General features: G+C 34.6%; 2 protein-coding genes across 2 annotated transcripts in view; both read left to right on the top strand.

Moving 5' to 3' along the window:
* Window positions 1-320: 320 nt before the first annotated feature.
* LOC107048459 lies at window positions 321-1400 on the top strand. Its single transcript, XM_015271625.1, has 2 exons — window positions 321-1145; window positions 1209-1400. Exons 1-2 carry the CDS (start codon window positions 321-323, stop codon window positions 1398-1400), a joined length of 1017 nt encoding a protein of 338 aa, XP_015127111.1.
* Window positions 1401-13573: 12173 nt separating this feature from the next.
* The window catches only part of LOC107048462 (homeobox protein Hox-A10), a 12882-nt gene continuing 9511 nt past the window's right edge, over window positions 13574-16944 (top strand). The window contains exon 1 of the mRNA XM_015271629.1: window positions 13574-13633. Within this exon, the coding sequence (XP_015127115.1) occupies window positions 13574-13633 (60 nt within the window). The remainder of the gene's footprint in view (window positions 13634-16944) is intronic.

Below are 16944 nucleotides of genomic sequence, written 5' to 3'. Positions count from 1 at the left end.
GACGTTATGGATCAATAGGCGAGGAGAGATCTAAAAAAAATAAATAATGTACACTATAAATGAATAAATTTTTTTTTAATATCTCAAATAAGAATTTTATTATTGTTGTTGCATCTGTCCTTATTACATTTACTCTATAATAACTATTTGAAACGAGTATTAAGTATAGCTTGTCTATGTTGTTCTGATAATATCGGCTTCAATATACTTTCAGATAATCTTATTCTACGTTCAAANCGAGTCTCATGAAAAACTATGTATCACAAACCCCTAACCAATGGTTTTTGTTAGAAAATGCTGGTTGGGTCAAAAACGATGATATGGCAAGTGCTGAGACCAGAACCGACGCTCACGGATATTTTGATATTTCAGTACCATTGAGCCTCATTCTTGGCTTTGCTGAAGATTATCAAAAAGTGATTGTAAATGCTAAACATGAGCTCATCATTACAAGATCTAAAACTGATATCAACGCAATCCTTCAAGGACCAATCACTGCGGACAATCCTGCGGAGAATTACAAGATTACTCTGCAGAAGATGGAATGGTTAATTCCTTATGTTAAAGTATCTGATGAGCGTAAGATTAAATTGCTCAATTTCATCGCAAAAGATACACCTATCACGATGGATTTCCGCACTTTGGAGTTGTATGAGTACCCCTTGCTCCCTGCCGCTTCGAAGCATGTTTGGGTGGTGAAAACATCGAATCAATTGGAGAAACCACGATATATTATTCTAGGATTCCAAACAGGGCGAAGAAATACCCTAACAGCTAATGCTAGCCGCTTCGATCATTGTAACATGCGTGATGTGAAATTATTCCTAAATTCGCAAAGTTATCCATATGGGAATTTAAATCTTGATATTGATCATAATCAATATTCTACATTATACAATATGTTTGTAAACTTCCAAGATTCTTATTATGGCAAAGAAGCGGAGCCATTGATGAATAGATCGGAATTTTTGGGGAAAGCTCCATTGTTTGTTATTGATTGCTCAAAACATAATGAGTACTTGAACAGTGGCCCAGTTGACATTCGTTTGGAGTTCGAATCTACTACCCCTTTCCCACCTAACACATCAGCTTACTGCCTCATCCTCCATGATCGAATTGTTGAATACAATCCCATCAGTGGTGGGGTTAAAAAATTAATGTAAACAAATGAAACTATAAATATCATGATGTTTGAAAATGACCATCAGTATCAGACAAACTTTTGGAGCAGCTACTTCATCAAAATGGATAAGACAAAAACTGATTATTCGAGATCATACTCTAACAACCAAAACGGACAAAGGGATACATCCCTCAAAGGAAGTACAGCGTACAATGGATCAGTATATTCAGGACGTTATGGATCAATAGGCGAGGAGAGATCTAAAAAAAATAAATAATGTACACTATAAATGAATAAATTTTTTTTTAATATCTCAAATAAGAATTTTATTATTGTTGTTGCATCTGTCCTTATTACATTTACTCTATAATAACTATTTGAAACGAGTATTAAGTATAGCTTGTCTATGTTGTTCTGATAATATCGGCTTCAATATACTTTCAGATAATCTTATTCTACGTTCAAATCTGTTATATCCGGAGAAAGACACACAACACAATTAATAAAATGGTTGGGGCGGTTTATTAAATATCAGAAACAAGCCCAGAGACAGACGTGTATCGACCAAGATATCTCTGAATAATAATAATAGAGCATCGGACTTGACTTCAAGATGATCGTCCTTTTGGTTCTGTTCCATGACATCCTTCAGACTGGATATAATTAAAAGGGTTCGAAGGGGGATACGTAACAAATCGATCATGGTTTCGAGCTATATCTTCCCATGGACTCTGATGAGCGGCTCGGTATGCATAATCCCAATGCAACATCAAGTAGACTCGTACTTCTGCTTGGAAATTGACTTTTTTCATCTTCTGCTTTTGCTCATTTATCCCAACAACAATTTTCTTCACTGTTTCCATTTTACACTAAATCAACAGACTCATCATTATGATGAGGATAATAAATGTCATACGTAGAGCTCAGNGAACCGACGCTCACGGATATTTTGATATTTCAGTACCATTGAGCCTCATTCTTGGCTTTGCTGAAGATTATCAAAAAGTGATTGTAAATGCTAAACATGAGCTCATCATTACAAGATCTAAAACTGATATCAACGCAATCCTTCAAGGACCAATNAATCGATCATGGTTTCGAGCTATATCTTCCCATGGACTCTGATGAGCGGCTCGGTATGCATAATCCCAATGCAACATCAAGTAGACTCGTACTTCTGCTTGGAAATTGACTTTTTTCATCTTCTGCTTTTGCTCATTTATCCCAACAACAATTTTCTTCACTGTTTCCATTTTACACTAAATCAACAGACTCATCATTATGATGAGGATAATAAATGTCATACGTAGAGCTCAGAAGTTTGATAGCATCTAACAAATTTTGGAAATTTTTCTTAATAATATCAAGATCAGTCAATAAATGTTTACAGGAATGACACTTTGTTGGCTCATTGGGCCTGAATTGTGAGCATACATCTTTATAGTTTGCACGTAATTTCTCGAGGAATCCAGCCAGCGGTGGGAGGTCGGCTGGTGCAGCAATCAGCGATCGACTCACAAGCTCACTCTCATTGTGAGAGTATGGTGGAACTGAGTGTAACCAATGGATTTCATTAACTGTTAGTTGTTCTGACTCTTTCCCCTCTTGCGGTATCTTCCCTCTGAGCTCCTCACAGAATTTCTTCAATTTAGATAAATTCTCAATCCTCTCAATTATGTATGACAGATCTTTATATCGAGTTATACAGTGAGAGCAATCAGTCTTCGCCGAACGTCTTTCTGATTTCAGCACTTGTTGATTCTCCCACAAACAATGTAAATCACTAGCCAGATATTTTGCAAACGCGTGATACTCTGGATCGAAATGATCCTGGATGATTATATCTTCATTCGTGAAGATTCCCTCACCAGCTTTCTTACAATCACGATGAATACACATTACTTCAATAGTTCTCACTAGCGTATAAAACCGATCTCAACTGCTTGAGCTTGGATTCAAATTGATTGTGGATCATATGATGTGCGGGAGTTTTATAGCAGATCCCCACCCCAAAAAAACGTGTATGATTCATCGAGAACGCTCGAGAACCGGTGACTCATCATGCGATCCAATTACACCCAAGTTTCGTGCGAAGTTACAGAATACACCCCACCTCATGCATCAATAAGCCGTTGTTCTGTATGACTCACCAACCAGCTCTCCCTTCTAAAACATACCGCGACCATGCTGCCACCTGCTGGTGGTAGTAGTTTTGTAGCACACACACCCCACTCCAACTAGTAATGTACGATTCATCTTGGAACATTCAACAACATTCTAGAATATTCAAGATCAATCTGAAATTACATCATCCACTTTAATAACCTATCAGGGTATCCTATTACATGCGAGTCTCAACAGGATTTATAGAATACCCCCACCACTTATTGTTCTCGATGAGTCACCGATTACGTCATCCTTCTAGAACATACCGCGATCGTGCTGCCACCTACTGGCGCTGGTGCTGCTTGGTCCAGAACCCACCACGATATTAACAGAATACCCCCACCACTAATTGTTCTCGATGAGTCACCGATGACGTCATCCTTCTCGAACATAGCGCGACCATGCTGCCCCCTATAGCGCTATACTGCTTGGTCCAGAACCCGCCTAGCCTATCTACTTATTCATTTGTTGATATGAAGAAATGGAATTCATTGAATTTCAGTTTCTCATGAATACCTTATAAATATTGATAATGAATCAAAGAGAATTCGACTAATGATTGAAGTGAATAGCGAAGTAGAGTAAAAGGATCTATAAAGAATTTTTCATTTTCAATTAATTATCTTTAATTTTTTAAAATAATCTGTCGCCATAAAAGGACAGAATTTATTAATTTCACCGATGATATATATACATGTGAAATAAATATATTATATATATATATATATGACGTGAAAAAAAAATTTACCACTGAAGAATTTGAAAATGCCGCGTGTTTTTTTTGTGAATAACTTCGTGTCACATGTTGACCAATCAGAATTAAGGATTAGCGGTCAGGCAGTTTCGAGATATTTCGATATAAAATGACTTCACGTTTCATTCATCTTTAGTAAATAGGATTCTATTCTATTCTAGTCTATGCTGTTCTCTTCTATTCTATTTAATTTTTTTTTATCGATATTTTTAGGTGTGAATTCTCCAAGTTCTTTAAAGCTATATTTCTTTTCGTTCTATTTAACAAAATTTCAATGAAAAAAACTTGGAAAATTCACGCCTGAAAAATTCAGCAGGCAAAATTTCACGATAAAAATTCAAACAGAAATACAAATCTATTTACTTTTCTTATAGAATATCCAATAGAATTGACGTAAAAAAAGAATCGAATTTCTTAAAGAAAGCACAAGGTTTTCCTATTGAATTTTTTCATGTGTGCTGAGGAAATGTCTTGATATTTTCTCCTGAAAAAGTCAAAATTATTAAAATTGATAAAAATGGGATTTTTTTAACAGTGTAGAAAATAGTATATTACGATCCAAGTGAAAAAAAGTAGTTGTTGATGAGTGTGAGTGTTACAGGCCGAGCCGAAGGTGAGGTCTCTAATCACAGTCGTCAGGAATTACTTTTTTTCATGTGTATCGTACAATAGTTTATGATACTGGTGAGAAAAAGGCAGTTTCTTGTGCGCGAAGCGAACAAGAAAGTTCCCTTTTTTTTACTTGTATCATAAAAGATATTTCATAATTTTCTTGTAAACTTCATCATTCATGAAATAAACCCATAAGTACAATAGATAGCAAATTGAAATTACTACTGTTTAAAAATTAAAATTCGCTAGAAAATTCTACTGTATTTCTATGGAACTTTCTATTAGTTTTAGACCGATTCTAATGAAATATTCTCCAGTTTATGTGTGTGCTTTTTTCAATAGAAATGTTCGATAGGAAAAACTGTCCAAAACAAATCAATAGAATGGAATTTTTTTTACAGCTTATTCTATTTAAATATTTTCTATAGAAACTCCACGACTCAAATTCTCCAAGTATTTTCGTGTGATTTTTTCAGTAGAAACCCGAAGTGAAGCTTTGGAAATTCGAAAGCTTAGAAAATTCATGCCCATAAATTCCTATAGAAAATTCCAGAATAGAAAGAGTTGTACAGAATTACGATTTTCCCGATTTTCTCTATAAAAAAATAGTTTTAACAGAATTTGTCAAAAACTAGTAGAATTTCTGATTGAGAATTTTCTATGGAATTTTTTAATTGTTATCTCTACAAAATTTTTTCATGCGTGGAATACTTCCTTATTCCAATCCTTCAACTTAATAAAATGAAATGACACTTGTGGGTTGAGGATAATTTTCCGACAAGCCAGAAGAGATACAGCATCATCTCCAACGTCGACCAAGAAGAGGCAAAAAAAACTCAGATTTCCGCTCAGCAATAATATACAAACATCCTACAGTAGATACATGGTATTTTCAGTATTGTGGGAACCCTAGTGATCTTATTAAACCATGAAATATCTCAATATAAATAAAACTAGTAAAATCTGAAAATATATGTATTGGGAATGAAAAACACGGAGTGCAGAGAACGAAATTCTTTAAAATATTTCATCTTAGTTAATTACTGGGACTAATTTTCTATAGAAGCTCTCTGCTCCTCATCGTCACTTGCACTAGGAGTCTCATAAGGGGTTTCTTCTGGAATAAGGAGAAACTGGAAGTCCTTAAAATACTCCCACATAGGTGTGAAAGTTCCCTCACTCTGTCGCTTTAACTTCAGCAAGGTAAAGAACAACTCTCCGAGTTCCAGAAAGGTGGACCATGCTTCGTACCCTAGAATTTCGCCGACAGAAAGAGCAATGACAATTGAACACGTACGGAAAAGTTTCATGAAAAAGTCCAGCGAATTCGATAGAAAATTCTATTCGATTACTATTGAACTTACTATGAGTTCTTGGTCGATTCTACTGACAAATTCCGCACCTTAGCTCCATTTTTATAGGAATGTTCAGGAGGAAATATTCTACAGGAAAAAAATCTATAGAATTCAATTTTCTATACAATTTATTTTACTGAAATATTTTCTATAGAAGCTTGTCAGTATAGAGTGGCAAATACGTGAAAAATTTATGTCAAGGAATTCACATGGAAATTGTCTCAAGAGTTGTGTACGAAAACGAAATCTTACTTATTTTTTCTATAGAATAGTTTCTATTGGACATTTGCTATAAAAAAATGTAGTAAAGCTACAAAAATCTGTAAAAATCAGAAACAAGAAGAAACAGAAATCTGTTTTCTATAGAATTCGCTAGGTATGCATAGGAAATTTTTTCGTGCGTGAAATTCTCAGAAAAAAAACAATTTGCTTGGAATGAAGGAAAAAGACAACTTCGGAATAACAACGATGAATGTATGAATGCTCGAGGAAACGATCGGAAATTATTTACAAACCTGGAATTGGGGGATTCAGTTGATGACCTATCGAGCTCCATATTGGCCAAACTTCCTCAATATACTCAGAGAATCCGTTCCACCAAACTTCTCTATGCAATCTCACCAAAGATATCAAATCTCTCGTCTGAGATTGATTGATATTTTTAATTTGTTTAATAATTGAGTGAGTTCTAACAATAAATACAATAAAGGTTACAATAAATAGTTATCGATATGAATGCGGCGTCTGATGAGATGTGTTTTCAATTGTTTCTCTCTATTTCTTCAGAACTATTAATAAATTCATAGACTTTACGTTCTATTGTTTTCAAATGTTTCTCGTGGGCTAGTCATTCAGGGGTTCAAAAATTATTAATTCGTTGATTTTCAAACGTATGAAAAAAAATGCTAGAAAAACCGAGCGTTTCCTGTGAGAAATTCTATTGATTTTCTAGTGGAAAATTTTATTTGCTTTTCACGGAAAATATATTAAAAAATTGTCCGTAGAATATGTTTATAGATGTTGATTTTTCTAGATAAATAATTCTGTTGAGATTTTTTTCTATAATAATTTTTGAACATGAATTTGTTAATCTCTTTCCTGAATTTTACGACGAGAAACAAATTCTAAAGACAGATGAGAAAACGACGGAGTTTAGGCCCAAGAATTCCTATAGAAAAATAAAAATCTATAGACGTTTTTCGATCAACTATCTCTCAATTATATCAAATGGTAAATCTACATAATTTTCTATGGAAATGAGACAAAAAACAGACAGGATTTCATTGTAGAATTCTGATAGAACTTCAAGAGAATTTTCATAGAGTTCCAGTAGAAATTCAATAGAATTTTTCCGAGAAAGTGCTGGATTTTTCTATGAAATTGTTTCATAGATGTACAAATCAATGAATTAATCATTCTACAATCCCTAGATAATTAGTCCACATTAAACATCCCAAAAGAATATGAAAATATTTCAATTTTTTATTAAAAGAGGAAGACAAAGAGCAATTGAGTAAAAGAGGGATTGACTGAGTCTAACGAATATGGATCATCCATTCAAAATAGAAATTAAAGAGATTTCTTAGAGGGTGGCTTGATGAAGTTCAAGCATTGAGGTGCTGGGACTTTCAAAAGTTTGAATCGTTTGGGTTAAGGAGCGGCGGAAATTTCGTTTTGAATTTGAATATTAGATGTAGGAAGATCATTGGTCTGATGAAATTTGTTGAACGATTCGAGCTGAACTCGTCTCATATGAGTTCTCTTCATACTGGGCAGTGATGGAATCATGGAGTGGTCCAATGTGGATGGAGCAGTTGAAGTGGTAGTTCTCGATTTGTTGGACTTGGGTGGAAAGAGTCGTGGAATGGGCGATAATTCATTGGAGGGATGAGCTTGTGAAAACGATTCAAAGTNCTGTAAAAATCAGAAACAAGAAGAAACAGAAATCTGTTTTCTATAGAATTCGCTAGGTATGCATAGGAAATTTTTTCGTGCGTGAAATTCTCAGAAAAAAAACAATTTGCTTGGAATGAAGGAAAAAGACAACTTCGGAATAACAACGATGAATGTATGAATGCTCGAGGAAACGATCGGAAATTATTTACAAACCTGGAATTGGGGGATTCAGTTGATGACCTATCGAGCTCCATATTGGCCAAACTTCCTCAATATACTCAGAGAATCCGTTCCACCAAACTTCTCTATGCAATCTCACCAAAGATATCAAATCTCTCGTCTGAGATTGATTGATATTTTTAATTTGTTTAATAATTGAGTGAGTTCTAACAATAAATACAATAAAGGTTACAATAAATAGTTATCGATATGAATGCGGCGTCTGATGAGATGTGTTTTCAATTGTTTCTCTCTATTTCTTCAGAACTATTAATAAATTCATAGACTTTACGTTCTATTGTTTTCAAATGTTTCTCGTGGGCTAGTCATTCAGGGGTTCAAAAATTATTAATTCGTTGATTTTCAAACGTATGAAAAAAAATGCTAGAAAAACCGAGCGTTTCCTGTGAGAAATTCTATTGATTTTCTAGTGGAAAATTTTATTTGCTTTTCACGGAAAATATATTAAAAAATTGTCCGTAGAATATGTTTATAGATGTTGATTTTTCTAGATAAATAATTCTGTTGAGATTTTTTTCTATAATAATTTTTGAACATGAATTTGTTAATCTCTTTCCTGAATTTTACGACGAGAAACAAATTCTAAAGACAGATGAGAAAACGACGGAGTTTAGGCCCAAGAATTCCTATAGAAAAATAAAAATCTATAGACGTTTTTCGATCAACTATCTCTCAATTATATCAAATGGTAAATCTACATAATTTTCTATGGAAATGAGACAAAAAACAGACAGGATTTCATTGTAGAATTCTGATAGAACTTCAAGAGAATTTTCATAGAGTTCCAGTAGAAATTCAATAGAATTTTTCCGAGAAAGTGCTGGATTTTTCTATGAAATTGTTTCATAGATGTACAAATCAATGAATTAATCATTCTACAATCCCTAGATAATTAGTCCACATTAAACATCCCAAAAGAATATGAAAATATTTCAATTTTTTATTAAAAGAGGAAGACAAAGAGCAATTGAGTAAAAGAGGGATTGACTGAGTCTAACGAATATGGATCATCCATTCAAAATAGAAATTAAAGAGATTTCTTAGAGGGTGGCTTGATGAAGTTCAAGCATTGAGGTGCTGGGACTTTCAAAAGTTTGAATCGTTTGGGTTAAGGAGCGGCGGAAATTTCGTTTTGAATTTGAATATTAGATGTAGGAAGATCATTGGTCTGATGAAATTTGTTGAACGATTCGAGCTGAACTCGTCTCATATGAGTTCTCTTCATACTGGGCAGTGATGGAATCATGGAGTGGTCCAATGTGGATGGAGCAGTTGAAGTGGTAGTTCTCGATTTGTTGGACTTGGGTGGAAAGAGTCGTGGAATGGGCGATAATTCATTGGAGGGATGAGCTTGTGAAAACGATTCAAAGTCACCTCGTGCTGCATAACAACCTGATGTGACAGTGGCGGGAGCCGCAGATTTTCTCGTCAATACAGCAGGAGTCACGAATTTCTCACATGATTTCACACAATCTGGTGGATTTGGTGAAATACAGGAGCTCCTAGTGTGTGCTGCATCAATTGGTTCCTGACAATCATGGATCAACTTGTCATCACTTTCCAAGTACGAGTTATGGTCTCCAACTTCGTCTTCTCCTCCGAGTAAATCCTCATCATCACTCTCTTTAACATCCAATTCATCCATGTCAATTATTTTCATTTTCGGAGACCTCTTCTGGATGATGTGATTAACACTCTTCAAAAAAAAAAAACTGTTCGAAATCAAGTTCACATCCAGCTCATCCCATTTTTTTCTTGATTTCCTGAATTTGAGTGAGAGCCCGTGGTGCCGCGACCTTGACACTGATCCCTTTGGCCATGGATCGATGATCCCTGTGAGAGGTCTCGATGATGTCCAAAAGTTCCATCATGAAAGTCCAAGGAGGAGGTCTTTTACTTAAACGATGGCGAAGTCTTGCATGGTAGGACTCAATAATGTTGTTGGTCCTGTGTATCGAGCGTTAAATAGAGAACTCATCTTGCCTGTGGGACTCTATCCAGGTTTGCTCCATGTACGCAATGAAAGGCTGAAAAATCTTAGAATATTTTTCGTTCATTTTGGCGACGATTTCCTTGAAGGCTGCGCGTATTCGAGGAACTGAGAGTAGAGCCAGCATCATGAATTGTCTTAAGATCAACCTCCCCTCTTCATCCTCTTTGATCTTCTTCCAGATTTTCAGTTCTCCAGCTCTTTTCTAAAGAGCCTAATATATAATAACATAGCACGATGAAAAAATTTAGTAGAACACATATGAAAAAATCCTATAGGATTTCCTACAGGTAATCCCATAGGAAATGCTGTGGAAAATTCGAACATGTCTTGTAGGATTTTCCTGACAGGATTTCCCATAGGATTTCCTAAAGGATTTTCCATAGGATATCATATACGAAATTCTATATGATTTTATCATACGTGAAAAATCTAGAGTTTTTTCGAAAGAAATTCTATTGAGTTTCTATTGAAGCACTATAAGAATTCTGTTCGAGTTCAATTAAAATTCTATTGAAAATTTCTGTTGGTTTTTTGCGTCAATTCTATTGAAAATTATACAACTGATAGATATTTGATATTTTCTGATAGATATTTGTTTATAGACAAATAGTCATAAATATTCATTTTTTATGTAACTTATTTATTTATTTATTTTTAGTCCATTTATTTTTGTCGTATCAATAATGAGGTCAATAGCGACTAGTGTAACTTTTTATGTTGGGATTATTTCTATAATTATTTTCAGGCCTGAATATTCCAATTTTTTTCTTGAATTTTATTATGCGAGAGAAATATAAATACCATGGGGAAAATGTTGCTATAGAATTCTAATAGAATCTCAACTGTATTATTACAGATTTCAAGCAGAGTTTCTTGAAGAAAACGCTAGGTTTTCCCATAAATTTTGTTCATGCGTCAGATGAGGCTGATGAATACACCATTCAAGAATATTATAGTGAGATTGATCAATTCAAATGGCAAATGTAAAGCTAAATGGATTTTCCTGAGGAGATTCGAATGCTTCGCAGGTTTGCAAGTAGGATTGGCTTCGTGAAATTGATTGATCTCATTCTATCATTTGACATAACTCAGTTGAATTTCATTTGATGAATGAATCATCATTGAAAACCATAAAAAAACTTCATAGAAACTAGCGAGTTATCATTAGTTCATCAACCTAGTGATTTAACTGAAAAATTCCGTTGGATATTTATTGAACTTCTATTTTTTCTATTAGATGAACTCTAGTTTTGACTTTTTAACGCGTTATTTATTCAATAAATTGATTAATTCACCAATCAATTTATCAATTGACTGCTTGATTAACTTCCCGATCCGAAGAGAAGAAGTTATTATAATGACCGCGGAAATCGAATGTGAAATTTCCATGATGTTTCATTTATTCCTTCATTCCCTGAATAATTCGATGAGCATGTGTGAGGTTTTCATGGAAAATGCTGAATATCTCATTTTATAGAATTGTAAATATTCTCACCACTTTGATAGAATGGTTAAATCAATCCCAAAAATATTATTCAATTGATCAATGAATTTTTTCAGAATCTTGTTTCTCATTCCTGACAAATGAAAATTACTTTATCTCGTAATTTTTTCCTTTAGATAGCTTGAAGATTTGACATTTCAATACTTAATGAATCGAATTATTCACGAATATATAAATTAATTAATTGATTCATCATTTGAATGTTTAATTCATTCATTCATTAATTCATTCATTCATTCCTATTCCATTCAATTTCATTTCCTAAATAATTTAATTAATAGGAAATTTCAATTGAGAATATGAAATATTTTGTTGTCGAATTAAAAATATTTGTGTTCACGAAAATGAAGAGATAAATCAATCGTCAAATTGGTTCAATTCGGAATCTTATTGATTTTCCTATGAGCAATTATTTTGATTGAAGATGTATGTTTATAGAAAAACAAACAACCCAGTCGCGCAGTCTTCAATAAAATCAACGAAATTAATAGAATTACCAATAAAAGTTCAATAGAGATGTAACCGAAATTTCTCAGAAATTCTCTAGGTTTATCTATAAACTTTTTTTGCGTGTTGACTCACTTGGCAGAAGTGAAAGAGACATGCGATGAGGATCGCTAATGGCAAAAATCTCCTGAGCGAGTGCTTGGAGCAAATTCAAAATCTGTCATAATAGATCCGCTGTAGGACCCAAAATCTGCAAATATCTTAGCAAAGACTGCATCATAAGCTTGTTCAGTTTTTCTGCTTATAATAATCCACGCGATCTTACAGGGCTGTGGGAAGATTTCAATACGAGTGAATTTACTATTAGATGAGAGTAAGAAAAAATACACGTACGAGAAAATTTAATATAAAATCGAGATACGCGGCAGCGTCTCGGCCAAGTACACGTTTTATACGACTCAAACCGAGAGCTACCAAGTATCTATACCCTTCCACTACTTCCAATCCATTTTTTTATTAATAAATTTACGCGATTATTTAGATGAAAACTGGTCTTAGTTACATCCTATAAATCGCATATCAGCTTTCCACTGATGCAATTATCGGTTTAATTAGTTGAATATTAACGAAGATATGCACATAGCAACGAGCTATCATGCACATTTCTCGCGTTTCGATTATCTCCAATAACTAACGGGTTACACTTGAGCCACTGACTTGGCAGCGCGACTCGAATTCTCATTTTTCGCGTTCAGCGATTGCCAACAATGTAGTGTAATACACGGCACGTGCAATATTCGTTGAATTATACTATATCTCGATCATGTGATATCGTGATTGGCCATTGGCTAGTTAATATGGCGGTGATCTAGGGACCCTACGCAACACTATACATTAATCTCGTGCAGTGAAGTGTTGGCATAGACATAGTATAGTACCTAGACAGCGCATGTGAGAGGCAAGCTGTCTACGTTTAGCCAGAGAGAGAAACAAAACCGGTCCCAACCTATCCTTGTTCAGCACCACCTCCACAGTAATGTTAGAGAGAGAAAGGTTGGGACCAGATCCTTGTCTAAACTGGCAAGTCCTGTGTTACACAGGAGATATGGGAATACGCAGTCTACGTATAATATATCTATGAGTGTTGGTGAACGCGTCCTCCCTCTTTCGTTCAACCACTGAACTATAGGGAGGATACTGGAACGGCCTCCCACCATCTACTCCCATAATGAGAAGACCGAGCCGAGAGAGAGGTCCCAAGTAGTCGCTCCATCCTTTTCCCGCTTGTATAGAGGTATATATTTCGCTTCGTTCCGGTGGGTGTGGCTAAATTTGAATCAACCAATCCGATGCCGATCAAGTACCAATCACATAGTAAAAGAGAAGGATAGAGCGACTACTTGGGACTTCTCTCTCGGCACGGTTTCTGACCCCCAGAGGCCGTTCCAGTATACCTATAGTTCAGTGCTTTCAACCCATCAACATGGCCGACAACGACGCCAACAACCTAGCTCCGGCATTTGCCCAGGATGACGACGATCTGGTAAGTTTCTAAATATTAATTAATGTATTAAATTATCCGCGTTAATATTGGCAGCAGATTCGGTCATCTGCTTTGTTTATTGGACATGTTTTTAGGGGGGGAATTCACTTTGTGTTCGACCATGATTTTTGAGGTTTGTTTGTTAGAATGTGAGAGGGAAAATTGCGTGAATTATTTCCGAAAAATCGTAAAACAATAAAATATTGGTCTTAAATTGATAAAATAAAATAACTGTGGGGATTAATAATTCAACAGTGAAGTTCAGTGTGAAATCGTGTATCAGGATGAGTTGATTCGATTGGAAATTAGTTTTTGATGAATAATCTCTGAATCGACACGAGATGGTGAAATTTTTGTTAAGATATTTTTTGTAGATCTCATTTCATTCTACAAAAAATGCCTTATAAAAAATTACGCCATCTCGTCCATATTCTGAGATATTCTCCAAAAACTGATCTCTAATCACCATCAACTCATCCTGTTTGTCCAGCTAGATAGTAAACATAACCAAGCTTCCAAGACTTCTGCTAACAAAATCATTAAGGCCCGGTTGGAGGGATTTTTTTCCCGAGTGGCGATTTTACGCCCCCCCAGTTTGCGGTCAAAGCAAGAAGCTTTATCCCGACCATAGCTATGTCGGTAACTGCGGGAATGGCAGGAAACCAGGGTGACATATAAAAGTGGGGCTTGGAAGGGGCCCCGCAGTTTTTGTTTCTTATTTTGTTCGTGTTTATTTTTTCCGGTAGATCTTCTCATGTTTCCTATGAAGTTTTCGAGAAATATTTCCGATTTTCGAGAGAATTCTGCGGTTTCTGCGAAAATTCCTGAAAATTCTCCAGTTTTCGAAAAAATTACAAGGATATTTAGAGTTTTCAAATAAAATTCGAGGAAATTCTAGGGTGTCTGAGTACGTTCGAAGAAATTCTTCAGTTTCCTAGAAAATTCCAGAAAAAACTTGGATTTTCGAGACAGTTGTAGATAATTCTTAGGTTTTCGAGAAAATTCTAGGAAAATTCTCCGGTTTTTGAAAAAACTAGTGGGGGCGGGGTAATATGGAGAACGGAAATAAAATGGCCACTCAAAAATTGGCGAAAAAAATTTTTTTTTTCAAAATTCAAAATTTAAAAAATTGATTCATTGGGCATTATGGACCCCTGATAAATCTGTATGGACGGGACTAAAATGAACACTCAAAACATTTTCAATAATTGATTTTTAAAAATTGCTTGTTGGCAAAGTCCACAACTTAGAAATTATTCAAGAGTGGGGTAAAATAGACATCCGAAAAATTTGGTCCTATTCCAAAATAAAGAAAATTTTTAAAGGACATTTTCCAACAGAATCGTGTCGGTATCTTTGTATAAAGAAAAATTAGTTGGGAAAGATATTAACAAACAAACTTCGACTTTATTAAATTTTCCATTGAAGTTTGAAATATAAAGTAGCTTTGAATTTCCTGTTTTACTCTTGAAATAACTTTGAAATTATTAATTTTTTTTCAATGATCAATTGCACGCCCTACACATCTGACCTTTTGTTCATTTGCGAAATTTGTAAGATGGCTACTTTTCTACTCACAGAGGAAATCACCATAAAACAATAGGCGGGGAGGAGGATGAATGAGCAAGAACAAATTTGATTTACCACCCCCCACGACGAACGTCAAAAATAATTTTTTTTTTCAATTTGAAAAATTAAAATTGTTGAAACAAAAAATTGAAGAAGAAATCGAGGTGTCTATTTTACCCTGTTTTTTTCTTATTACGACACAGCTTCATGAGAATGTGTTAGTTTTTATGATCTTCAAATGAAGTCGGAAGAGTAGATTTGATCAAATTCAACTCATTATTTAAATCTGGTGAAAATATTGCCCTACCCTCCCCTGTAACAATATCTCGAATTTTCAAGAAAAAAAATCGAGGAAATTCTAAGGTGTTTGAGTACGTTCTAGAAAATTCTTAGGTTTTCGAGAAAATTATAGGAAAATTCTCCGGTTTTCGAGAAAATTATAGGGATATCCTTAGCGGACCAAGTTGATAGTTGAACTCTCCATAATTTCCTGTGTTTGAGAGAAAATTGAGAGTCGGAGTGACGAGGCCAAAAATATATTTTATGCAAACCGATCTCTTTACTATCGACTTTTTTTAACCTGTCAGTAGGCGCGCGGTTCCACCACCGTTCTTGAGACGCGCGATTAGGGAATCGCTCATCGGCTTCTCGTATTAATAGAGCCAAATAGCGCCATAGGCGGTGCTGTTCGGCGTTCTGCGGCACGAGCCCCATACCCGTAACACGTGGAAAATTTCGACCGTGCTGAAGAAAATATTATTTTTCTACTCAACCCTGATCAATAGACGACTTTTATCACCACGAGAGTTAACTAGAAGAGTTACTTGAGGCATAAAAAAAATTTCAGCAAAAGATATGCGCTTTTAGGGTATATTTCCTACGGAGTGAAAATTGTTGTGAGGTAATCGCTCATAGCGCGCCTAGTGACGGGTTAAAACAGACAATTGGATTTGTTATTTTTAGTGATTTCTTCAATTTCAATCAACTTTTTTCAGAATTGAACATTTGATTTTGGAATTTTGATTCTTGACTATCTCTGAATCTATTCTCGATTTTTTTAATAGTTGACAGTTGCATTTTTTATTCTCTATTGTCTTTCAATCGACTCAATTTTTTTGAAAATTAAGAGTTGGATTTTTGATTCTCAATTGTCTCACAATCTACTCTCACCTTTTTTGGGAATTGAAAGTTGAATTTTATTATTCATGAAAAAAAGATATTTTATTCTTAATTCTCTCTCAATCTACTTGAAAATTTTTGTAAAAGTTGAGTTAGATTTTTTGCTTCCAAATGGAAGCCCTGATGTATTCGTCAAATCTGAAATTTTCATTTTTTGTGCCAGGGTGAGTAATTTTGGTCTTAGGAGTTCGAATATCATGCAGTTTTTAGATCATGTCCGTATATATGTATGTATGTACGTATTTGAGTTTTTTTNAGTTGGATTTTTGATTCTCAATTGTCTCACAATCTACTCTCACCTTTTTTGGGAATTGAAAGTTGAATTTTATTATTCATGAAAAAAAGATATTTTATTCTTAATTCTCTCTCAATCTACTTGAAAATTTTTGTAAAAGTTGAGTTAGATTTTTTGCTTCCAAATGGAAGCCCTGATGTATTCGTCAAATCTGAAATTTTCATTTTTTATGCCAGGGTAAGGAATTTTGGTCTTAGGAGTTCGAATATCATGCAGTTTTTAGATCATGTCCGTATATATGTATGTATGTACGTATTTGAGTTTTTTT

Source organism: Diachasma alloeum, unplaced genomic scaffold (genome assembly GCF_001412515.2).
Source record: "Diachasma alloeum isolate Michigan unplaced genomic scaffold, Dall2.0 Dall_scaffold_00193, whole genome shotgun sequence".
NCBI lineage: Eukaryota > Metazoa > Arthropoda > Insecta > Hymenoptera > Braconidae > Diachasma > Diachasma alloeum.
This window is presented reverse-complemented; position numbering and strand designations above follow the sequence as displayed.

Excerpts from the sequence above, each read along its gene's own strand:
- LOC107048459 (XM_015271625.1), top strand. The coding sequence starts at position 321 with ATGGCAAGTGCTGAGACCAGAACCGACGCTCACGGATATTTTGATATT. Across the intron at positions 1,146-1,208 it reads ACAATCCCATCAGTGGTGGG|TATCAGACAAACTTTTGGAG; the intron begins GTTAAAAAATTA and ends AATGACCATCAG.